General features: G+C 39.9%; 2 protein-coding genes across 7 annotated transcripts in view; one reads left to right on the top strand and one right to left on the bottom strand.

Moving 5' to 3' along the window:
* Positions 1-2,654: 2,654 nt before the first annotated feature.
* PTGER4 (prostaglandin E receptor 4) lies at positions 2,655-17,274 on the top strand. 2 transcript variants are annotated; one of them, XM_064271522.1, is made up of 4 exons: positions 2,655-3,246; positions 3,687-4,608; positions 6,047-6,111; positions 13,688-13,904. In XM_064271522.1, exons 2-4 carry the CDS (start codon positions 3,730-3,732, stop codon positions 13,779-13,781), a joined length of 1,038 nt encoding a protein of 345 aa, XP_064127592.1. In that variant the 5' UTR covers positions 2,655-3,246; positions 3,687-3,729; the 3' UTR covers positions 13,782-13,904. The 2 variants fall into 2 exon arrangements, with proteins under 2 accessions (XP_064127592.1, XP_003408053.1); XM_003408005.4 differs by lacking the exon at positions 6,047-6,111 and having other exon boundaries at positions 2,659-3,246; positions 13,688-17,274.
* The window catches only part of TTC33 (tetratricopeptide repeat domain 33), a 64,125-nt gene continuing 55,215 nt past the window's right edge, over positions 17,275-26,184 (bottom strand). For all 5 annotated transcript variants that reach the window (XM_023545440.2, XM_010588114.3, XM_003408006.4 and 2 more), the window contains exon 5: positions 17,275-24,604. In XM_023545440.2, coding sequence (XP_023401208.2) covers positions 24,251-24,604 — 354 coding nt within the window. In that variant the 3' untranslated portion in view covers positions 17,275-24,250. The remainder of the gene's footprint in view (positions 24,605-26,184) is intronic.

Here is a 26,184-nt window from a genome sequence, read left to right on the forward strand (position 1 = left end):
CATGCACTAAAAGAGAGGAAGATGAACTTCATTACATTTTTTTTTAAAGTCTTGTGTTCTGGATTCTTATTCATTTTTCATCTCCCTAAATTTTTTAATTTACTGGAAACCCTGGTGACATAGTGATTAAGTGCTAGGGCTGCTAACCTAAAGGTTGGCAGTTTGAATCCACCAGACACTCCTTGGAAACTCTATGGGGCAATTCTACTCTGTCGTATAGGGTCACTATGAGTCAGAATAGACTCAATGGCAACGGGTTTTTGTTTTTGTTTTTTTTAAGCTACTGTGGAAAGACAATTAAAAAAAAAAAAAACAGAAAAACTACCACTTATCTGGCAGTCTGCTGTACTGTGGTGGTTTGCTTGTTGCTGTGATGCTGGGAGCTGTGCCACCAGTATTTCAAATACCAGCAGGGTCACCCATGATGGACAGGTTTCTGCAGAGCTTCCAGACTAAAACAGACTAGGAAGTAAGGCCTGGCAACCTACTTCTGAAAATTACCCAATGAAAATGTATGGATCACAACAGAATATTTTTGATATAGTGCTGAAAGATAAGCCCCCTATGTTGGAAGGCACTCGAAATACACAGTAGCCATAACAATGGACTCAAGCATACCAATGACTGGCATGTTTGAGTGAAGATGGAGCAAGACTGGGACGTGTTTCCTTCCATTGGACATAAGGTTGCCATGAATCTGAACCAACTAGACAGCAGCTGACAAGTGAGAAGAATAATGTAGTTGATAAAAAATAAAGCCCAGTGTATCAATGATATGTTGAAACCTTTAATTTTTACTGATTCCCTCAGCAGTGTGCTTTAGGTTTTTTCTTCATAGTAAAAAATTAACAAGTATTAATTCTAGTTCTTTTCCATTTTAGGAACTTCAGATAAAAAAAAATGGTTCTACAAGCAGGCTATCAGTATAAGTGGAACCTCCACCTTCCCTTCATACATTTACTGACAGTCCCCTGACATGAATGGCAGTGAAGCCAAGTGGTTAGTGTGGAATAGGAGAGAATGTGCTGCGTCGTTTTTCTACAGTTGATTTGCTGACAAAGTCCTACTCAAAAGAAACACAGACACCAGGAGTGATTATAGTGGTGATTAACAGAAGGCTGAGAAACATGACCATTTGCCATCAACTCTTTTTATATTAGTTAAAGAATGCATACTTTGTCTTCCGGATCCCTAACATTTGTGAGAAAATCGTATAAACAATAGAATGATACTATATAAATATTTTTTTATATTAATATATATGGGTTTGGTTTTTGGTTTTGAATATATATTAATAAATATATATAATATATAGTATAATATATAACTAAATGTGGTTCTAGATACTTTATGTCCTGCAATTAGCTGACACCCAGAATGCCCTCTTTGTTTCTTTTATTACCCACTTGTTATTATGCCACCTAACTGGAGAATCAGACAAATTCTTAAGAGGTTTGTTCATTCGTGAAAGAGCATTTAAGGTATCACCTTATCAAAGGACCTAGTTATTTATTTGCCCTCTACGGAGATGCAAGATGTTAAAATGCATGCTGAAAGAAGTTTTTCTAGGAATGTAAACTGTGTGAAAGCCCACAGGATCTCACTTAATGGTTAAAAAAAAAAAAAGTAAAGTGGTGTAATTACTCCATGAAGTCTTACAGTCATTTTTTAGTTTTCAGTTCTAATTTTAGGAAACAGAGTACTGTTCCACAAGAGACAATAAGTCAAACAAACTGAAATTCAAAGAAAATTGGTAGAGCGAGTAGGCTCTTCCAAGAATTAACCATGGAGGTAGGTAATGACTGGAGAATCCCTTTACTCCAACCCCCTTGTCACTTCCTATTAGCCCAAGGGATTCGTAAAGGTGTCTAACAAGAATACAACAAGGCCACAGCCCAAACCACGTGGCTCAGTCTACCCGTCCTTTCAGGGAAAAGTTCTCCAAAAGAGGAGAAAGGTCTCTGCGGTTAGAGGGACAAACAGGCAGCCCTCACCAACTCTGCCATGTCGCGAGGGCGGGCCATCTCTCTTCACAGCCGCCGGGCTCTGCCACGTGACCGGGCACTGCCAGCTAACTCCTTTTATGGTGAGAGGTTGGATTCTTCGTTGTTTCCCCACCCAAGTACCCACCCATCCATTCACCCCCCCACATCCGCTGCGCGCACCCAAGTCTGACCCGGGGACACGCGCGCGCGCGCACGCCCATACACACACTTCACCACCCTCTTGCCAGGTGCTCCAAGCTAGCGTCTTAAAGCAGTTGCCCACCCTTCCCAAAACCCGAATGTTGCAACCCGCGGCCGAAGGTGCGAGAATTAGCAGATATGGGGACTGCTTTCAGGGCTAATCCGACCGATGGGCAGTAGAAAGAAGGCCAACCAGGTGTCGGGAGAGCACCAGGGCTTCCTGGGGCCCCGCCGGTGGCGGCCTCAGCGCACCACCAGCGGGAAACGCAGCTGCAGCAACCCCCGGACCCCTGCGGGACTACCCAGCCTTTAGCCTTGCCTTCCTCTGGCTGCCCCCCCTCCTCGCTTCCTGCCTGAGCGGCGGCCCCTGGCTACCGACGGTCCAGGCGCGCCCCGCCCTTTCCAGTCCGGCCAATGGGCGCCCGGGCCGCACGCCGCCAGTCTCCGCCTCCGCCAGGGAAACTTGAAGCTGGAAAAAAGTTTGCACAGTGGCTGGAAGGGCGAGAGCGGAGCTCGCAGCCCCGCAGTCCGAGAGGAAGAAGATGATCGGCCGCAGGTTACAGCCCCAGGCTGAGCGGACCCCGAGCCTCCCCCAGGGCACCAGGAGCGACCGCAGCGGCAGCGGTCAACCCAGGTAGCCGTCAACCCAGGAAGCCGCCAACCCAGGTAGCCGTCCGTGCTGCCCGCAGCTGAAGAGGAGGGCGGCCGGGAGCGGGGACAGAGGCTCGGTGTCACCTGCGCGCGCGGCCCCACACCTGAGCGGACACCTGCGGGCTCCACAAAGCTGGGGCTTATCTTTGGAGGAAAATCAAACAAGAAATCCAAAACCGGCCTTCACTGAGGCATCCCACTACCCCCCTTGGTTCTCCAAATTTTTGCAAGCTGGCCATTCTGAACCCAGTTCCGGAAAATTAGCAGCCTCTGAGACTTGATTCTGAGAAGGCAAAGGCTTGGCAAGCTCCGGACTCAGCGGGGAGAGGCTGAGGGGCTGGTTGGAGGCGTGTCCAGGACATCTGAGGGGTGACCCTGGGGACCCACAGGGCTGCCACCGACACCACAGGTGAGATGGGGCTGGGGGCGCCGGGCGGAGAACGCTCTCCGGGTTAGTCAGGGGGAGAAAGCGCGCTCTCCAACTTGTCTTCCGTAACTTGTTTTCAATGAGAATTTTATTAAGTTCTGTCAGGAATAGCAATAGCGAGCCACTTTTCCCGTGAGATGGGTCTTGTTCATCTTGGCAGTGGAGCGAATTGGGTTGGGGAGGAGGAGGGAATGGCAGCATCAGCTTATAAATATTAATGTCAGTTGAGTGGTGCTTTTTGCAGGACGTATCGGGAGCCTGGAGATTTTGGTAGCCGCAGTTGTTAAGTGACTACAATTTACAACGTAGACTCAGATTGTTTCCCGTGTCTCATCAGCGTATTTGCTTCTTGGGGCCGGCTCTAACGCCTTCCAAGTGGTCATTTCTGCTCACCGCGCCTTTGTCTCTCCTACCATTCTTAGACCCAGCCTCCCACCGCAGGGCTGCGCACCACCGGCCACCACCATGTCCACCTCCGTCGCCAATGCGTCTGCCTCCTTTATCCCCGACCGTCCGAGCAACCCAGTGACCATTCCGGCGGTGATGTTCATCTTCGGAGTGGTGGGCAACCTGGTAGCCATCGTGGTGCTGTGCAAGTCGCGCAAGGAGCAAAAGGAAACGACCTTCTACACGCTCGTATGCGGGCTGGCCGTCACCGACCTGCTGGGCACGTTGCTGGTGAGCCCAGTGACCATCGCCACATACATGAAGGGCCAGTGGCCCGGGGGTGAGGCGCTGTGCGAGTACAGCACCTTCATCCTGCTCTTCTTCGGCCTGTCGGGCCTCAGCATCATCTGCGCCATGAGCATCGAGCGCTACCTGGCCATCAACCACGCCTACTTCTACAGCCACTATGTGGACAAGCGGCTGGCCGGCCTCACGCTCTTTGCCGTCTATGTGTCCAACGTGATCTTCTGCGCGCTGCCCAACATGGGCCTCGGCAGCTCGCGGCTGCAGTACCCAGACACCTGGTGCTTCATCGACTGGACCACCAACGTTACGGCGCACGCCGCCTTCTCTTACATGTACGCGGGCTTCAGCTCCTTCCTCATCCTGGTCACTGTGCTCTGCAACGTGCTTGTCTGTGGCGCGCTGCTCCGTATGCACCGCCAGTTCATGCGCCGCACCTCGCTGGGCACCGAGCAGCACCACGCGACGGCCGGCGCAGCCGTGGAGTCGGCAGCCTGCCGAGGTCACCCGGCCGCCTCCTCCCCAGCCCTGCAGCGCCTGAGCGACTTTCGCCGCCGCCGGAGCTTCCGCCGCATCGCGGGCGCTGAGATCCAGATGGTCATCTTACTCATTGCCACCTCCGTGGTCGTGCTCATCTGCTCCATCCCGCTCGTGGTGAGTGGCCCGATATGGGGCCTTATCCCACATCCACCTCTCTCCTGTTCGCTCCTTCCCCTCTGATCCCTTGGCAGTGAACTTGTCTCCTCCACCCAGCTTCTCAGAGCAGGCACGACCCCCATTACACGCTGCCCCTACCGAGACAGGTGCATTTGAAGCGGAAGGGGGTTTCCTTTCTCCCCGGGGGCAGCCCCAACCCCTTGCTGCCTGACATTGGCCTTGAGCCCTCCGGGAAACACCGCCTTCTGTCAGATGCGGAGGGGAAAGCACAGTAATGTGACTGTCCCTCTTCCACACTGTGAACAAACAACAGGCCTGAAGTGTCAGGGTGGGTGGCTGTCTCTGTCGTGTATACAGTTTCTTTGGAGAGTGGGTTTGGGGAGTTTGGATTTATGTAGGAAGTTAGAATTTTAGAGCTGGGAGAGATTTTAGATGGCTGGTAATCTAGGTATAGTGCCATTTTAGAGAAACTGACGTTTAGAAGTGGTTGTATTTATTACCAAATCAAAGCCCTATGCCTCATGATGAATCTTGCGCCCATCGGACTCCAATACCTACACATGTAAGAGTACATGATGACTCCCTCTTAGAACTTTTAATTTTGGCCTTCCTCCCGTTTGCATTTTGGCCCACTTCATTTTTTAGGACAACACCTTTCAAATTGCCTTTGGATTAATTTTTCAAATATTATTAGCAAAAAGCCTCAAAAGCTACCTGGTTGGCTACACTGTGTATGTTTAAACTGGAATGTACCAGGAGCAGGTGAGCAGATGAACTTAATAATTTAGAGTTTCTCTTGAAAGCAGTTAGTATGGAGTTATTGGTCTTTCCAAACACTGAATTCCTGGAAATTCAGAGATGACTTTCTGAGTTGGTAGTTTTGTGCTAATTAGGAGCAAGAAAAAATAAATGAAATGAACTATTATTCCTTTCTTTTTCTTATTAACACTACCCAGCTATCTTTATTTTAAAAACACTACATCTATGAGAAAAGCTACTGAAAATGGAAGGAACTTAGAGGTGGCTGGGAGCCAGCATACAGTAGTTTCTTGCCAATTTGTATAAACAGAAGTAAATATAATTGGCCAGAAAAGCCTTTAAACTGTTCCAGGACTCAGTGTGATTTAGAGAGTTAACTCATACTTCAGCTGCATAAACGTATTTTACTGTCTCTCATGGCAACTCAGAGTAAAGTGAGATTTTGAAAGAAACAGCTCATGCTGAGTCCCTGGTTCTCTGGCCTCTGCCTTATGTTTTATGGAACAGTAAATGACAAGGTGAGTGGTGGTTATTTACAGAACATCCACGTTAAGCAACTGAGGAATTAGAGTTAGAAGGTTAGCGACATGCACATACTTTTTAAATGTTGTGGTTGGAGGTAAGCATGGGGAGCTACTGATTATCGCAAAGTCACAGGTGACGTGTTTTCTTCCAGCTTTCTCAAGTGACAGAAACAGCTTCATTCATCTTAGGAGCTGCAGTGGTAGACCTGGCCCTAAGGTACATGGCTATTTATCACAAAGCCTTTGAAATTATTTGAGGAGCTGGAGACAAGAAATTATAGGAGCTATATGCGTCATTTGCAAATTAACCACATCTTAACTAAGAAAAAATGCCATCCACTCAATATATAGTGCAATACGTGTAGTAGATGCTAGGTAATTTCATCCTGAAAACTGAAACCGGCTCAGCTAAGACATAATCGCGTTAGTAAAGCATTTTCATGCCTTTGTAAGAGATATGCAACCATACAGGTAGTAGTAGCTTCAGTTTTTAGCCTTTAGTCTTGGTTACCAATAATCTAATTTTAGAATCAATTTAGTTGTAAATTAGTCATTACACTCTGCACCCACCCATAACTCAGCATTACTGAATCACAGAAGAATTTTAGCCACAACTGTTGTCTTCCTTAGCTTATTTTATAGTTTTTTGTTGTTGTTGTTGTTATTTCATGTTTCTCTTAGTCATATTGTAAGGAGATTAAAGCTTATGAACTACCTAACATTGAAAGCAGTTGGACCTATTTTCACTTCCACCAAACTGGTTGTGGTCAAGTCAATTCCAACTCACAGCAACCCTATGGGACAGATTAGAACTACCCCATAGAGTTTCCAAGGAGCGCCGGTGGATTCGAACTGCCAGCCTTTTGGTTAGCAGCTGTAGCCCTTAACTACTATGCCACCAGGGTTTCCTTTCACTTCCAGGGAAGATGTAAAGTGTCTAGTTTAACTTTATCAAATCATGAGTTGCTAATATCTGAGGAAACTCAAACCCTTCCAGTCATTTCAAATACTTCGGAAAGGCTGAGAAAGCAAATATAGTTTATTTGGAGTTTCGGAGAGCTTGACATAATATGTCAGGAAAGTGGAGCAGCCACTGAAAAGCAGCAAAATTTTGGTATAGAGCTTTGCGCACTAGGAAAAAAAAAAAAGAAGACTACAGTGAATCTTGGAGGATGACTGGGTTTAGTATAAAAAGTAAACTTTAATTTTTTATCCAGAATACGTATGTCTCATAAATAGAGCTAAGGGAATGGAAATTTGAGAAAGGTTGGGAAATTACTTGTGGCTATAAGGAACTGTGCTAAACCTGTAAAATTCTCTGAAGAGAGTCATAATCAATAAACAGACAGTCTAATAAGAAGCATTGTATTGGCAAGATTTAGTGGGGAGGTGGTTATTGCATTTAGGCCATTCTTCTATTTATATTCAGTCTTGGGTGTTTTTAAAATACAGGAGAAGCTGAAGAAATGGAAAAGTCTACACTTCAGACAGATAAAAAGGATTGTATGCTTTAGAAAGATGCAAGCAAGACAGCTTCACAAGCTCATAGTGTTTAATACTGTAGCTAGATCCACTTCTGGTGCCTAATTTTGCAGTTATGAATGTTAAGATAATGACTCTAATCAAATCTGTTGCCTCAGGGCTAAACAGTTACACTGTAGGACTTGGAAAGGCATTTTCCCCCATGCACAGGCAAGCCAAGGCTGTATTTGTTGCTTGTTTCTTTTCTTTCTACTTACTCTAAAGTAGGAAGTATTTATCTCTATAAGGGGCAGAATGGCCAGTTTGATTAATTTTGGGCCTTGTTTGGGTAAAACGTATGTCCTTAGGAAGATAGCTTCCTGTGTTTATTTGATTGCTTGTTATAAACTAGCTGTCTCTATAGAGCCTTCATCAGCATCAGGTCAGCAAAGGTTTACAAAGGCAGATGAAAACTTTGTAAATAGGTACTCTTTTGTTTACTGTAGACAAACTGGAAGCAGTCATAAAACACAACTGAGAGGATTTCAGATCAGTAAAAATCACGTTTATAGGTACAAGATGAATGCCATAACCTTGAGTACTATCATAGCACAACGAGAAGTATTTGATTATTTTTTAATAGAATTGGCTAAATTTAAAAAAATAGCAATTCGTAGAAGCGATGTTTTGTCATAGCTCGAAATTGCAGACCTGATAGTACATACTCTGAAGACTACAGAGTGACACATAAAAGTAAGGCATTTCCACATCAGGCATCCCATTTGATTCTAGAAAAAGCCCTAGGGAGAAAGCAGGGCAGGTCGGTGTTTTCCCCGTCTCTGCACACCTCAGTTTCCTCAGCTGCGGATGAAGAATTTGATTCATTCTGCAACTCACTGGGTGACTGTGAGTGACTCATAGTCTAAGGCTCTTTTCACCATGCTTTGCTGGCCTGTCAAGCCTTGGGTTTAGTGAACATCTACTAAAAAGATTTATTTCCCCAGAGCTGAAGTGATCCTTGTAGTCACCTATTAGAACGCTGAAAGTTAGAGTTTAAAAAAAGAAATACTTTAGAAATAAATTTTGATGTAGATACTCTCCCTACATTCAATAACTTGGCTGTAGTAAATGGTCGGTTAGTGAACTGGAAGGAACAAGAACCAAGCTCTTTTACATTCTCACCTAGTCAAGTTCTCTTTCTACTAACCTTTTACCTAAAGCTTGTGTGTGTGTGTGTGTGTGTGTGTGACTACAAAGAAGTGTTAAGAACTTCCAGTAACAGCTGTGTCAATTTTGGACTCTTCACAAAGCACTACATAACTCAGCACACACAGATAATACCTTTTACGTGCTTGAAACAGAACAAGTAGCACACCCGCCCAAATCCAGTTACAGGATCTTGTCATTTATTGGAAAGCACTATGACTTTGAGAGTTAATTACTAAATGTGTCAAATCAAGATCTCAACATTCTTCTTCAGTTAGACTTTCCCTGCCAACAGGTTTTTCTGAAGCAGGAAGTACGTGTTTTTGATACCGTGTCATTAGCCATACCCTAAAGTTACCTCTATGCTGTGGTTTTCAAATTACTGATGTATTGCATGGAGGCCAAGTTTCCACATACGATGGGTTACAGAAATAGAAATGACAGGCAACATATACATTATGTGCTGAACACTGCACTAAGCACTTTCACAATTTGTACATGAATTTTAAGAAGCAGAGTCAGAATTTGAACGGAGGTCTATTTGATTCCAGGGTTTGGAATTTTACCCCCTACAAGATATACCAGTTGCCATCAAGTTGACGCCAGCTCATGGTGACCCTGTGTTCGTCAGAGTAGAACTGTGCTTCAGAGGGTTTTCAATGGCTGATTGCCAGGCTTTTCTTCCAAGGTGCTTCTGGGTGGACGTGAACCTCTATCCTTTCGGGTAGCAGCTGAGCACATTAACCATTTGTACCACCCAGGGATAACATACAGCCTCCCTTAAAGCTTTTCTCTCACCACACCTTGTTTTGAATTCATCGTATTTCCTCTATGTTCCAATGCTCTGCCTTTTATGTTCCTGAAGTCTAATCTCTAATCATTCTTAGGAAGTTTGTAATACTATAATGTACACCATTATTAGTGATAAGCCATATGTACAAATCTGCAGCTACTAAGAAATAGACTGTAACTCTTTAAATTGGCAGAGTATGTATGTTTTACATGGGATCGCTATGAGTTGGAACCGATTCGATGGCACCTAACAACATATGTTTTATGTTGTTTGTGTTCAGTGAATGCTTTTGAGGTATTTTCCCCCTGACTCAGAGGTTCTATTTTATTAGCAGTACACTCTTCCCACACTGAACACTGCCTGAATATGTTTATTCTGTGTAGGACATAGGGCCTGTCAGACAGGAATTCCCAAAAATCGCTTTCACCTACCCACGTGACATGGAAATGCTGCTTTGGATATTCCCATCTTAATCTGGTTCTCCCCTTTGGGGAGACCAGCAAGTAGCCTTCGAAGTGCAGCAGAGGTTGCTATATTTTTGTCAAACATTATGAAATACATGGAGTTTTGGTTCATGTTTTGCCCTTTCTTTCTCTACTTGAACTAAATCTCCATAGAGAATACGTTAGAAAGAAAAACTCATTGGCATCGGCATTGATTATTTTCAAATAATTTTACCAACCTTTGAGAATACATTTACCTAAATTTTGAATTTTGTTTAAAAGACTCATCCTTTTATTACCCCTCGAGCTCCCCTTTACTGAAACAGCATCCAATGACCAGGTTCAGTGACTTCCACTAACTGTAAGCTCCCTCCCCCCATACCAAAAAAAATCCAAACCTGTTTTGCTGTCGAGTCGATTCCAACTCATAGTGACCCTAGAGGACAGAGTAGAACTGCCCCATAGGGTTTCCAAGGAGTGACTGGTGGATTTGAACTGCCGACCTTTCGGTTAGCAGCCAGATGCTTAACCACTTCGCCACCAGGGCCCCAGGGGACCCTCAAATAGAGCATACTTTAATACAGCTTCCTTTCAAGCTCTTCTACAGTAATCAAAGAGACGTCCTGCTGTGAGTGAAGGGAAGCAGGGAGATGATTCTTTCCTTGACTCTCATCACCTTTGTTATAAAAACCTCATTAATAGTTTTTGCTTTTTTTTTTTAACAAACATGCTGACTTTCCTAAAAGGTCACAGAAATTTAAAAATACCATGCTAACTCCTAATACATTCCTTAATAGCTACAAATTTCATTCTTTTTATATCTATTTTAACTGTTCAAAAAATTTCCCTCCTTTCAGTAATAACCGTGTTTTCTTCGAGGCTGTGGTGGAAGAAAGAGCAAGCAACAAAACAATTCAATGTAAAATCTCAGAAATGGGAAGTTCAGACTTAAGCGAAATTTTGCGCTCTAAGAGTGTCTTGGAGATGGCTGTGAGAAAGGCTGCTTAGGGAGGGCTTGTGGTACCAAAAACTTCCAAGTGGAGCAACACTGCCACCTAGAGGCATGAAGTCTCAAGTCTGACCCTGCCATACCCAAAAAAACCATGAGGCAGTTCGACTCGGTGGCAATGGGTATATATAATATGTAATACCCTATCAGAACTGAGACAGGTGCAAAACAGGAATATTTACACTAAGTGGAATAAATAAAGACAGTAAATAGCCTCACTCAAAGTCTGTTCAGTTGTTCTGTTGCCAAAACAAGTTTTGATTGGGTTTTGCAAATAAATGAGTTCCCAAAACAAAGCAAAATGAATAAACAGCAACAACAAAAATTTGTTGATAAAGGATTATGGACCCATAGCTGATTAAGGTCTCAATTCCAGTTAAAGAAGAAATAGAAATACATTTATACCTCATTGATCCAGTATCATCCAGAAGTAATTTTCAATAAGTTGAATTTTCCATATTCATTAAATTTATTTCTTTAAATGTTTTAACCTTTCTTTTATCCAAACTGTAAATCTTTCTAAAATATCTTCTTACACATCCTTGGCTTTTCAAAGAGAGAACAAAAAAATAAAATTGAACCTTTTCTTGGTGATTCATACACCATGAATATTATCATACTGTATGGTACGGTAGTGATGCCCTCAAATCTTGCTAAAGTTAGGAATATTTGCCCTGAGTTAATTTTGTGAGTTTTTCTTTCTCCATTTTATGGTGCTTACGTATCCTCCTTAGCTGTGAGACTCATCTTTTACTTCTTCTTACCTATCATAATAAAGGCACAGACAGATGGCAAGTATCTTAAAACCAGTATCTTCTCTATGAATCACAGATGAGATTTTCATGTAAATGATCCCATTGGAATTAGAAGACCTAGGCAAAATAATAATAATACTTTTAAGAGTAAATTTGAGAGTATACATTTAACAAGTGCTTCTTCCTCTGATGGAACCCTGGTGGTGCAATGGTTAAGCGTTTGACTGCTAACCAGTTTGAATCCACCAGCCGCTCCTTGGAAATCCTATGGGGCAATTCTACTCTGTCCTATAGGGTCGCTATGAGTCGGAATTGACTCAATGGCAAGGAGTTTTTTGAGGTTTTTTCCCTCTACTAAGAATCAAATGATAGTCTTCCTTTGATTTACACAAATTCATTTGACGTTGCCAGATGTTCGCCTATTTCATTCTTCCATAATTTTGCACACGGAGTTACCACTATCAGAAATGTTATGTCCTTCCAATTTTAGCAGACTTCCAGTCATCCATCAAAGCTCAGGGCAAGCTTCTTCCCCTCCAGGAAATGTCTTCTGATGTCCTGCACTCCACATCTGAATTAGCTGCGCCCCCCTGTATATACCACTCCATTTCATTTAATTACCCTGCAGTAACAGTTGATCTACTTTCCTGTCTTCCAGGCCATATGTTACACTCTGTCTGCGAGGGCTTTAGGATATCTAATGTAACTTTTTGTCCCCGGAATCTATTACAACGGCTATCCCACCTTAAAGTGCTTACTAACTGCTAAGTCATTAAATGCATGAAAGAATGTGAGCAAATAAACTAAGAGCATTTTTTTTTAACGGCCAAAAATAAGACTCCAAAATAGCAAAGAGGTCACTAGGGTCTTCTAACGTTTATTTCATTTATGCCATACCTGCCATACTTGCTTTTGCCATAGCTGGCTCCTGCCCCAAACAGCTCACAAATTTCGCTGAGTTGTCATTTCTACGGGTCTGTCTTAGTACTTGGCTACTTACTGGCTCAAGTGAGCACAGACAAGAGATTGATTCTAGTTGGAGTTTCAGGATGGGTTCACTGAGAGGCATTTGAGCCCCGTTCTAAGAGACAAGCAAAACTATGGTTGGCAAGCAGCAAGCAGCCATTGAAGGTATAGTAGCTAAGTAGCATAATCAGACTATTTTAGAAATAATTTTCTGGAGGATGGCTTGGAGAGGAGAGGAATTGGAGATGGGAGGGCTAGTTTGGTGGCTGATGCAATAATCCAGGTGAGAAACACAGTCAAAAGAAATGGATTGGAAAAGGCATTTGGTTGGAGGAAGAATTGATAAAATCAAATGATTATTATAACTGGGGAACAAACACTTGCATTTTAGAGAAAATAAAAACCATTCTCTGGTTATTTTGGATGATAAGATCTTTAGATTTTTTTTTTTTAAAGTTTCCAGTATATTCTTTCTATATCCTTTTTTTTTTTTTTAAAGGGGGATCACTAGGCTTTTCTGTATTGATTAGTTGGTTATTTGACTTATAAAATGAGTTTCATTTAAAATATATACAATGGCAGCTGGAATAAGGGAAAGCAATGGCTGTGTGAAATATATATATACATATTTCGTTAAAATTATAAGAATTGTAAAGCTCTCACAGAAATGGAAGCCTTTATGCATACATTACCTATGCACACATAGATTGCATTTTTGTGATACCATCTTTGATCTATGGAAGATATACATGAGAGTTACTGAAACATTTCAAGTTGTGCTGTGTGTCATCAAGTCGATTCCGACAGAGTAGAACTCCCCCACCCATAGGGTTTCCTAGGCTGTAATCTTTATGGGAGCAGATCGCCAGGTCTTCTCTCCCTTGGAGCCAGTGGTGGGTTCCAAGGCTGATTTTTCAGTTAGCAGCTGAGCACTTAACTATTGTGTCACCAGGGCTCCTTAAAGTTTGCTAACTCAACACATAAATCTAGTTGCAAAATCACGGGTTTTTCTGAGGTTTATTGTGTAGGCTGCTCTTTTCTTGGCACTTAGTACCAGAAAAGAGGATAGCTACCTAATATTGCTAAGTTAGACATCCCGTTTAAACGTGTTCCTAGTTGGTTAAAGATAAAATCTTAAGTGTGCAATCTCATTCGCGCAGGTACGGGTGTTCGTCAACCAGTTGTATCAGCCGAATTTGGAGGAAGAAGTCAGCAAAAACCCAGATTTGCAGGCCATCCGAATTGCTGCGGTGAACCCCATCCTGGACCCCTGGATATACATCCTCCTGCGGAAGACGGTGCTGAGTAAAGTGGTAGAGAAGATCAAATGCCTCTTTTGCCGCATCGGTGGGGCCCGTAGAGACCGCTCGGGCCAACACTGCTCAGACAGTAGGCGGACATCATCTGCCATGTCCAGCCACTCTCGCTCCTTCCTCTCCCGGGAGCTGAAGGAGATCAGCAGCACATCTCAGACCCTCCTTTACCTCTCAGAACTAAGCGAAAATGGTCTTGGAGGCAGGAATTTGCTTCCAGGTGTGCCTGGCATGGGCACGGCCCAAACAGACACCACCTCACTAAGGACTTTGCGAATATCAGAGACCTCAGACTCCTCCCAGGGGCAGGACTCAGAGAGTGTCTTACTGGTGGATGAGGTTGGTGGGAGCAGCAGGGCTGGGTCTGCCCCCAAGGGGAACTCCCTGCAAGTCACATTTCCCAGTGAAACACTGAGCTTATCAGAAAAGTGTATATAGTAGGTAAGGAAGAAAATACAGCACTGTTTCTGGAACCATATAAAATCCCGTGCAATAGACATGTACATGAAGTGTAGCATTTATCTGTGCTCAAAGGGCTAGTTTCATCCTACGAGTCATATAAGACAACATCTTGGCTTTTGAGCACTTTTCAGACAAACAAGTTGATTCCCATGTGTCCCAAGGACTGAAGCATATTGGCTGCCACATCTCTGTGACACAGGATCGCTGTCACAAGTCACCAACTGGGAAGATCTACCCTCAGTTTTTCTACTGGATAGGAGGATGGCAGAAATTTTGCTGTTTTCATAACATCAGGAGCTTTATATCTGGCACACAACAGCGGGCCAGGTATTAGAAGGGCTCTATTCCAATAAACTATGAGGACTACCTTATGGATGATTTAAATATCACTAAAGCATGAAAATGTGAATTTTTATTGTTGTAAATATGATTTAAGGTATTTAAAGTATTTTCTTCTCTATGAGAAGGTTTATTTTTAATACAAGGTATAATAAAATATGGTAACCCCTCTCCTCCCAGTATAACCAGCTCAAGTTGCAGATGTTAGATATTTTTTTTCATAAGCAAGTTCAGGCCAAGGTGTTGAGAACTCAGTGAGATTGATATCTATAAAATAGATATGAGTTTTTTAAGAGTTTAGAACTATCAAAGGAATAAAGACAAATATTATTTAAGACATGAAAAATACAGTCCAAATTTTTGAAGTTTTTTCCAAGCTATGTATTATACACATTGAGACATTTTTAGTGAGGCTACCTTGATTTACCCAGAAAACTCTGATTTCGGGCGAACCTAATATTCTGGTCAATCTTTTCTAGCTTTGTCCCACTACCTGGTACTTTTAAAAATGTAACATAAATCAAAAAAGACTTTAATAAATAACCCATAATTGAAGTGTATAATATAAAAAGTCTAAGCAGCTTGTTTTCCCCCAAAAAGTGTGCATGGTTTTATTTTCCTAAGGAATGACCTAGAAATATACTTTAAAATTTAAGTGCAAGGCAAGCTCTGCCATTATGAACTTTATTTTGAAATGTGGAAGGACTGGTTAAAGTAGCCTTCCACATATGTCATAAGAGTTCATCAACACGAAGGGTGCATTTAACTTGGGCACTTAAAGAGTCACCTTGTAACCGTTTTGTGTGCTACCCCATCATGCTGTGCACATATTTGAAAGACCTTTGTCAAAAAATATTAAGCATGTTTTGTTGCTTAAAGTGTTTTTGTGAATTGCTTGGTTGGTTGTAATTAAATTCTGAGCCTGATATTGACATGGTTTTAAGCAGCAGTTGTTCCAACTGAAATTATTTTGGAGATTACAATAAATAAATACACTCAATCCGAGTTCTGTATCTTCAGTATTGGAAAACTTGTGCCATTTTTGTTTCCTTCAGGTCATCTTCTTTATCCTTTTAAATTGGATTTTTTTTTAACTGTTTTATTTTAAAATAATTTCAAATTTAAAGAAAAGTTACAAGAATAGTACAAAGCCCTGGATTCACTTAGTAGAGAATGGGTTTAGAAATCAAGCTTTGTGTGCTAGGGATGTTCATTATTTTTTAACTGTTCACCCAGATACTGCAGTTGGTACCATTTTATCATTTGTCTTAACATTTTCTCTTTCTTCTTAGGCACTGGTTAGCATGGTCAAATAGAACATTTTAGAAGTTTGGGCCAGATGCTCCTTTTCTGCCATCTCTCCCTCAACTGACAACCACTGTCCCATTAGGTCTGCAGTCCATGATAATCAATGCCTACTGGCATTACAAAGGGAAAGAGACAGACATTTGTAACTCCTGGTGGAAGTACTCAAGGACACCCATGACTTACTCTTGCCAAAAAATTGAATGAATTTGATCAAACTCCTAGATCAAAGTACCAATTTACAAGAAATATAGGGACATCAGGGGGATATAATAAGCAAAATAGAAAATGTGGAAAGTTCTAAAAGAACAAATGACCCCAAAACGAAACCCATTGTCATTGAGTGGATTCCAACTCATAGTAACCCTCTACCACAGAATAGAACTGCCCAATAAGGTTTCCAAGACTGTAATCTTTATGGAAGCACACTGCCATATCTCTCTCCCACAGAGCAGCTAGTAGGTTCAAACCATCGACCTTCTGGTTAGCAGTCAAGCACTTTCTTAAAAAAAAAAAGAAAAAGGAGAGAGAACCTATATATTTAAAAGACTAAGAAACATATCAACAGTTGCAATAATTGGACATGTTTTGGATTCTGAGTTAACTGTACTATCATAATGTTTTGTGTGATACCCAAAATGTGATATAATTGACATTATCTACACATGGGGTCACCATGAGTTGGGATAGACTTGAGGGCAGCTAACAACACTCTAGCTATTTTAAAAAAGGAATTTGTAATTAAAAACCATATCAAAAGGAAACTCCAGGCCTAGATGACTTCACTTGTGAATTCAGAAAGAAATACCAAACCTACATAAACGCTCTCAGAAAATACAGCAGGTGAATACACTTCCTAACTTTTTCATGAAGTCTGCATTACCCTGATCCCAAAACCAGACAAAGCTAGTACAAGAAAATTGTAGACCAACATTCCTCATGAATATAATCACAAAAATCCTTAATAAAATATTACCAAATTGGATCAAGCAAAACAGAAAAGGGATATCACACACACAACTAAGTAGAGCTTATCCCAGAGATGCAAAGTTGTTTTAACACTTGAAAATAAATATAATCCACCATATTAACAGAACAAAGGAGAAAAATCATATGATCATCTCATAGATATAGAAAAAGCATTTGATAAAATTCAATACCCATTCATGATAAAAGGCTTTCAGCATACTAGGAACGAAACTTCCTCAGTTTAACAAAGGAGATTAGATAGATACAGACATTTTTTTTCTTTTTTAAAATCTGCAGCTACCATCATACTTAACGGTGAAAAACTAAAGGATTGTAAAAAAAAAAAAAAAAAGCAACAATGTCCACTCTCACTTGTATTCAACATTGTATTGGGGGTCCTAGATACTGCAATAAGGCAAGAGAAGGAAATGAAAGCCATACAGTTTGAAAGGGAAGAAGGAAAACTGTCTTTAATCATAAAGACATAGTACACCTAGAACATTCTAAGGATCTATTAAAAAAAAAAGCCAATACGATTAATAAATGAATTTATCAAGGTTCCAGGCTACAAGGCCAACATATAAAAATCAATTGTATTTCTATGTAATAGTATTAAACAATTGGAAAAGGAAATTTTTTTTTAAATGTTATAATATCATCAAAAAAAAAAAAACCATGAAATACTTAGGGGTAAACTTAACAGAATATGGGCAACACCTGTTCCCTGAAAACTACAAAACATTACTAGGAGAAATTAAAGAAGACCTAAAATAAGTAGTGTGCCATGTACATGATACTGCTAAGATGTCGATTCCTCCCAAACTAATCTATAGATTCAGCACAATTCCAATCAAAATTTCAGGAGGCTTCCTTGAACATATAGACAAGCTGATTCTAAAATGTATTTGGAAAGGCAAAGAAACTACAATAGCTAAAACAATTTCGAAAAAAGTGGGAGGAATCGCACTGATTAGTAAGACTTACTATAAAACTACAGTAATCGAGATGGTGGTATTGGCATAAGATTAGACATAGATCAGTGTGGCAGAATAGAGAGCTCAGATAGATCCTCAAATTTATGGTGAATTGATTTTCAACAAAGATGCCAAGGCATTTCAATGGGAAAATGGCAGTCTTTTCAACAAATAGTGCTTGAATAGCTAGACACCAAAAAAATGAACCTGGACCTTCACCTCATACTGTATATAAAATTTAACATGAAATGGATCAGACCTAACCATAAGCTAAAACTATAAAACCTGTAGCATAAAACAAAAAAACTTTGTGATCCTGGGGTAAGCACAGACTTCTTAGGATACAAAAAGTGCAAATGATAAAAAAAAAAATTGGACTTCATCAAAATTGAAAACTTTTGCTCTACAAAAGGTGCCATTAAAGAAATGACAAGGAAAGCTACAGATGGGGAAAAAGATTCAAAATACATATATCTTGTAAAAGACTTGTATCCAAAATATAGGAAGAATCCTTGCAACTTAATAATAAACAACTCAAATTAAAAAAAAATGGACAAAATATTTGAACACTTTTCAAAAAAAAGATATACAGATGTGAAATAAGCATATGAAAATATGATCAACATTATTAGGGAAATATAAATTAAAACCACAGTCAAATACCATGACATATCCAGTAAAGTGGCTGAAATTAAAAAGACTGACAATACCAAGCAAATGGAACTAATTTATTGCTGGTGAGAATGCAAAATGGTATAGCTACTTTGGAAAACAGTTTGGCAACTTCCTCTAAAGTTACACAAGTTACACATACACTTACTGTAAGACTTAGCCATTCCAACCCTAGGTGTTTTTCTACCCCGAAGAAATGAAAGCCTATGCCCATACAAAGACTTGTAATGCATGTACACAGCAGCTTTAACCTCAACAGATCAAAACTTGAAACAAACTTCAATGTCCATCAACAGCTGAACAGCTAAACAAATCACGGTACAGACATACAACTCAGCAAAAAGGAGCAAGTCACTGATACACACAATGGCAGATGAATCTCAATATGGATAAATTTCAAAAACATTATGCTGAATGAAAAATACCAGACACAAAACAGCACAGACTGTATGATTTATATGAGATTCTAGAAAAGGCAAGTCTAATTTAGAGCCACAGAAAGCAGATCGGCAGTTGTCTAGGGCTATTGGTTGGAGTGGAGGGCAACTGACTGCAAAAGAGCAGGAGGGAAATATTCTGTGGTATGACATGGTGTCCACATTTGTTGAAGTAACCTAAACTGTAAACTTAAAATGGGTCCATTTTATTTTTGTAAATTATAGTCAAGAAAGTTGATCCAGATGAGTACAGCATATCATGCCCCTCTCTGCATTCTTTCCTTCCAATTAAACCTAGGGTCAATACCACGATACATCACAGTTCCAAGTCAGGGGACCTTTCAGATAGCCTGAACAAATTTTTACAGGTTGCCTTGTAATTAACGTTACCCATTTTCAATAGAATTTCCTCATTTAAAAAAATTCTAAAATAAAATTTTAAAAAACTCCTATATTTGGTTTTTATCTCATATGTACTTTGAAACATACTCTGCACTAATCTTTGTTGTAGTTCGAGGGAGTCATAAAATAATGACCCTTGTCCCCTCTGACTTCTGAACCAATTGAGAGAAAAAGATTGAGACAGATGGAGATTCAATATGTCAGATTCATTGCTGGAAAGGCTAGGTCAGAGGATGTAATTGGCCACCTAATACTGACCCTACAATCAGACATACCTGTTCACACCAAGCATGGGCAGTTCTGTACATCACAGGTCTCCCCTTGCAGAGGCAGAGAGTCTTCACTGCAAAGCCTAAAACACAGCAAGGGCTCTCTGTAAACATAACAAATCCAAAGAAAGAGGATGAAGGGCCTACCAGGCCCAGTCTTTACCCTCAACTTCTTTCTTTCCTGGGAAGATGGGAGGTAGATAGAAGAGGGAGACCAGGATTCTTAGGTTGATGCATGTCTCTACACATGGAATCAAGAAGCACTGTGAAAGGAAGCCATTCCCATCCCTGCCTTCCCAGCAAAGTGTAGATAGGTATCAGCATTTCTCAACGTTTCTTCCACCTTGGCAAACACAAGAGAAATTCACACACAAGACACTCTAATAAACAATACATGGTACACTAGCTTAGATATAGGGCCACCTCTTCTCTGTCATTCAGGCGTGCATATTTAGTTGCCAGTGAGTAACGTGACATTACTTTAGGGATAACCTTTATTTCATTTTAATTTAGTTTGGTAAGGTGGTAAATCATCTACAAATTTCCATATTTCATTATTGGTTTAAAATACCCCACAAAAACTATTTTCTCAATCCTAAAATGCCATCAATTATAAAATATATCACCAGTTTAATAATAACTTCTCAGAAAAAAAAAAAAAAAACCTACATTTAATATACTCATTGATTTGAAGATAATTATCATGGAGCTATGGTTCTCACGTCAACTCGCAAATCATTTAGATACATGTATGTCATCAACTCAAAGGTCAGAAGGGCTGGTATAGAGTCAATTTCAAAGGGCTTTTGACAAGGAAACTAAAAGAAATGACTGATAATTACTGCTGGCAAAGAGAGAAACAAGCTTTTAATATTATGTAAAGCATTATTTTCAAACTGAAAAGGCTATACTGTTTCATTATAATAGTGGAAGCTCTAGCTTTCTGAGGTAAAGTTTATTTATCTAAATCTTCATTATAACTTTGCCATATAACATCAATTTCTAAGCTCTTCATATTTAAACCACCACCATCAAGTTTTGTGGAGCCCCGGTGGCAAAGTGGTTAAGAGATTGGCTGCTAACTGAAAGGTCACAGTTCGAATCCACCAGCCGCTCCTTGGAAACCCTATGGGGCAATTCTACTCTGTCCTATAGGGGCACTATGAGTCGAAATCGACTTGACAGCAATAGGTTATCAAGTTTTATGTGACGGTGCCAACTAAGTAGATCTGTGTTCTATGATTTATACTTCCCATGACTTTTTAATGTTTACGTAGTATGTATTAACACATTTAGGAGAAATACTCTTCAATCTAAAAGCCTGTTCCCTAGAGAATACTATATGAGAAAAGCTCAAATTATTAAGCATGCTCTGGATGGCAGTCTGCTTCCGTAGAGGTTTATAGCCTCGGAAACCCTATGGGGTTGCTATGAGTCAGAACTGACTCGATAGCAGTAGGTTTGAGGATAGGGGATATGTAATATTCTGGCTAGTGAGCCTCTCTATGCCATATAATTTCTAAAGAAGATTAATAAAAATTAGAATCAATTTTAGTGTATTATTTCAGAAAGCATATTAAACATCTTTAATTATATCACTAGCATAAGCATCAATTATTTTTCTTTCAGATTTTAAAAATCTGTTATTACAATTAACCAGCTTAGTAAACGTTCATCAGTATTCACATTTTTGTAAAGTAATGGATATATTTTTCTCATCCTGTGTAGAAGAGTGTTAGCTAACCATCTCTTGGGATGTGAAGAGAGGAGCTGCCTTCCTTCTGCATAACTCCCTATTCTCTTTCTCCTGCAACTTTTGTCTAAACCATCTTAGGTCTACACTATACCCAGATGAGGAAGAGACTAACCTGGCCTATCACTGATCACTGACAATACAGAGGAAATATTAGGTTTTAAGAAAATCTAGTGGCTATACTCCACCCTGAGACTTGTCTCTTTTGGGGTTTAGGAAGAGCCCTTATGCTAAGAATGATCCCAAACTGGCAAATAAATGTCCTGTAATATCAGAAGTAGTGATGTCTCACTTTCAGGTAAGAAAGGGGTTATGAAACAGTTCTTACACTCTTAAAATCAGAAGAAACTGACCTCCAAACTAACTTAAGCTCTTCATAGAAGTAGTTATCATTCAAGGGAGAATGAAGAAAACCAAAGATACAAGGGCAAGATTAGTCCAAATTACTAATGGACCACAAGTACTACAGCCTTTACCAGTCTGAGTCCAGCACAACTAGATGGTACCTGGCTACCGCCACTTACTGCTCTGACAGGGATCACAATAGAGGGTCCTGGACAAAGCTGGAGAAAAATATAGAAAAAATTCTAACTCACACACACACAAAAAAAAACAGACTTATTGGTCAGACAGAGACTAGAGAAACCCTGAAAGTATGGCCCCCAGACTCTTTTTAGCTCAGTATCGAAGTCACTCCTGAGGTTCCCTTCAGCCAGAGAGTAGACAGGGCCACAAAAACAATCGAGACTAAATGGTCACACCAGCCCAGGGGCAAGCACTAGAAGACAGGAGGGGACAGGAAAGCTGGTAATAGGGAACCTAAGATAGAAAAGGGGAGAGTGTTGACATGTCATGGGGTTGGCAACCAATGTCACAAAACAATATGTATACTAATTGTTTAATGAGAAGCTAGTTTGTTCTGTACACCTTCATCTAAAGTACAATGAAAAAAACAAAAAGTAGCTATCATTTAGTGAGTGCTTCATGTGCTAGACACCATGCAATGTGCTATGCAGACATTATTTCTGCATACAAAAAAGTGAATCAATCTCCTTTTTTCAAAGCTAACAACACAAAATAACAGAAAAATCTTCAAAATGCAGAAAAATCTATTTATTCACAAATTACACAAGAAGCACACATCCATTAGTCAAAACATTATCCAAATTTTGAGTGGGCACTTCTATAGATACTCAACTATCTCCTCTGAGAAGGCTCCTTACTAAACAAAAGAAAGTAGAATCAGTATTTACTTTTGGATCATTCTGAACCTGACCCTTCTAACCAGAGCTAATTTTCTGATATAACTTGAGAGAAAAATATAATACTTTACAAGGCAAGTGCTGACTTCTTCAACTCTGAAAAAAAGACATAAGCATTCCATCAAAACAAAATTTAAAAAATTGTCTCATAAAAACATAAATCATTACTTATACACTCCAACAAGACTAGGTAAAATTCCTTAACATGAAGTAGTTCACTTTCTTTTTTGAGATAAAATTAATTTTACCCCAATAATATCTTCCTGAGTGTCTGAAATAAGAGTATCCAAGAGTTCTATATAATTGTACCACAATATATGTAATGTAAATATAATAATTCACGTTAGCAGTGACAGTATTGATTCGTGAATGTGATTATGGCTTTTCAATGAAATATTTAATATACCCTTCTCTACTCATTGGACTGTACTGTAAAGCATATTTTAGTTTCTATGTAGTTCTACTCTGTCCTGTAGGGTCACTATGAGTCAGAATTGAATCGACAGCAGTAGATATTTTGTGCCTAAGTTACTGGCTCACTGGCACTCTAGTAACAACACCCCTACTTATATTTTTAGAAAGAAATAATTTAGCTATTTAAAATTGTGATTATGTCTCATTTCACTGACAAATTCAGAAAAAGTTAATTAGGAAAGGAATCCCAAATCATCAGGTAGAAAGTTATAAGCAAGAGATATGTTACTTTCAGACTTTTAAGCTTTTAAAAATAAGGAAAAGGAAATATTGCTTTTGATTGGGACAACGTAGCAGAACAGCTTGTTACAGTGTATCTGGAAAAGCCACCCATCCTTTTAAAAATGTACATCTTAAAAAGAACTCAGTTGTAGTAAAGACTACTCTACTTACAGTAATGATTTTTAAGAAATCATTCTGACATTTATTAGCACTTCACACACTTAACAAATACTAAAGGAGGCAACTGTCACTGCTATAGTAACTTTAAAGCCAAAAATATAAGCACAAGTCAGATTTAAGAGAAACTTCAGAAGATGTTCAGAATATATACATTTACATGCATTTTCAGCTGAACTTTCCAAGATTCCATAGATAGCAAAATCAGAACTCTGAATCAAAACGAATGTTCAAAAATATTCAAACCGTGTGACAGATTTACTGTAATGAAGCAAGAAAAGTATTTATAAAGGGCAGTATATTTCTAGAAAAGAAAGTATTCACAAACTTCCTTTATCATAAAACAAAAGTCCATGAGTCAACATTTTAGTAACGCCGGCCATCAAGTGATTCACTATTCATGAATTCACTTTTCGAGCTGTAAATTTTCAAAATGTATCCATTCATATATTTTAAATTAATCAAAAACCATTTTATTTAGAATTTTAGTCTTATGAAATCTAAGCCTTAACTTACCATAGCCCAAACACTATACAATAATCCTTCCATTTAGTTTTTACATGCCTCATCTGAAAAACTTATTTTACAAGCAGGAGTTTTGCCCTGTTTCTCCAGACTAAATGTCCCTATGTCTAAAACTTTAAGTGATAATCAAAAGCATAGATTCAAATAATTCATGATACACATACTGCTTCATCGGGCTTTGATAAAAACAGAGCCATCTGGTGTTGTGGCACAATCTTCCTTCTCACTTACAGTCTCTACCGTCCCAGAAGCAGACACGATAACCATGGTTTTATTTGCTGAAACTGTTTTCTGTTTCTCAGCAATAGCCGCACAAACAGCAACAATCTCATCACTTTCAAAGTCATAGTCGGGAATTGACTTTGGTGAGAAATGTGTTATTTCTGCTGGTGTTTCACTCTTTTCAATTCTCTGTGCTACCTTCTGCTGCTCCTGGAGTGTTCTTGCCCAAGACAGATCTTCTTTCCATATTTCAGGGTTCATTGGATAGATGTGAAGGGCTACTTGAAAACTTCGGATTGCCTAAGGAAAAAAAGGTCAGAGATTTTGATTTTGTTCTCTTTTTAAGAAATCGGTACGCTTAATACAATATACACTCTCCCTACATATACCTATATATACACGTAAGTATATATAGACATATGTAACAGAATGTAAAAAAGGTTACCCTCCACACGTCAGTCAGTTTGTCATACTGGGGGGCCTTGCATGTTGCTGTGATGCTGGAAGCTATGCCGCTGATACTCAAATGCCAGCAGGGTCACCCATGGTGGACTGGTTTCAGCTAAGCTTCTAGACTAAGTCAGACTAGGAAGAAAGAGCTGGCCATCTACTCTGAAAAAAATCAACCAGTGAAAACCTTCTGAATAACAGCAGAACACTGTCTGATATAGGGCCAGAGGAAGAGCCCCTCAGGTTGGAAGGCACACAAAAGGTGACTGGGGAAGAGCTGCCTCCTCAAAGTAGAGTCAATCTTAATGATTTAAATGGAGTAGAGCTTTTGAGACCTTCATTTGCTGATGTGGCACAACTCAAAATGAAAAGAAACAGCTGCAAACATCCATTAATAGTCAGAATGTGGAATATATGAAGTATTAATCCAGGAAAATGGAAATGGAATGCAAAAACATTGATATCCTAAGCATTAGTGAGCTGAAATGGACTGGTATTGGCCATTTTGAACTAGACAATCATATGGTCTACTATGCTGGGAATGACAAATCGAAGAGAAATGGCATTGCGTTCATTGTCGAAAAGAACATTTCAAGATTTATCCTGAAGTACACTGCTATCAGTGATAGGCGAATACCCATACACCTACAAGGAAGACCAGTTAATACGACTATTATTCAAAGTTATGCACCAACCACTAAGGCAAAAGATGAAGAAATTGAAAATTTTTACTAACTTTGCAATCTGAAATTGATCAAACATGCAATCAAGATGCATTGATAATTACTGGTGATTGGAATGCAAAAGCTGGAAATAAAGAATTGTTAATTGGAAAATATGGCCTTGGTGATGGAAACGATACCTTTAAAGCCTTCTGTTCAACTCTTTACTTCATCAATTCTTCTGTTGGCTTTAGCTACTTGACATTCAAGAGCAAGTTTCAGAATCTCTTCCGACATCCATTTTGGTCTTTTCTTTCTTTCCTGTCTTTTTAATGACCTCTTGCTTTATTCATGTATAATGTCCTTGATGTCATTCCACAACTCATCTGGTCTAAAGCCTTTACTGTTCAATGAGTCAAATCCATTCTTGAGATGGTCTCTGAATTCAGGTGGGATATACTCAAGGTTGTACTTTGGCTCTTGTGGACTTGTTCTAATTTTCTTCAATTTCAACTTGAACTTGCATATGAGCAACTGGTAGTTTGTTCCACAGTCAGCCCCTGGCCTTGTTCTGACTGATGACAACTGAACTTTTTCATCGTCTCTGTCCACGGATATAGTGGACTTGATTTCTGTGTATTCCATCCAGTGAGGCCCATGTGTACAGTCACTATTTATGTTGTTGAAAAAAGGTATTTGCAATGAAGTAGTTCTTGCAAAATTCTATCATGCCATCTCCAGCATCATTTCTATCACCAAGGCCATATT

This window comes from Loxodonta africana, chromosome 2, assembly GCF_030014295.1.
Source record: "Loxodonta africana isolate mLoxAfr1 chromosome 2, mLoxAfr1.hap2, whole genome shotgun sequence".
In the NCBI taxonomy this organism is placed as follows: domain Eukaryota; kingdom Metazoa; phylum Chordata; class Mammalia; order Proboscidea; family Elephantidae; genus Loxodonta; species Loxodonta africana.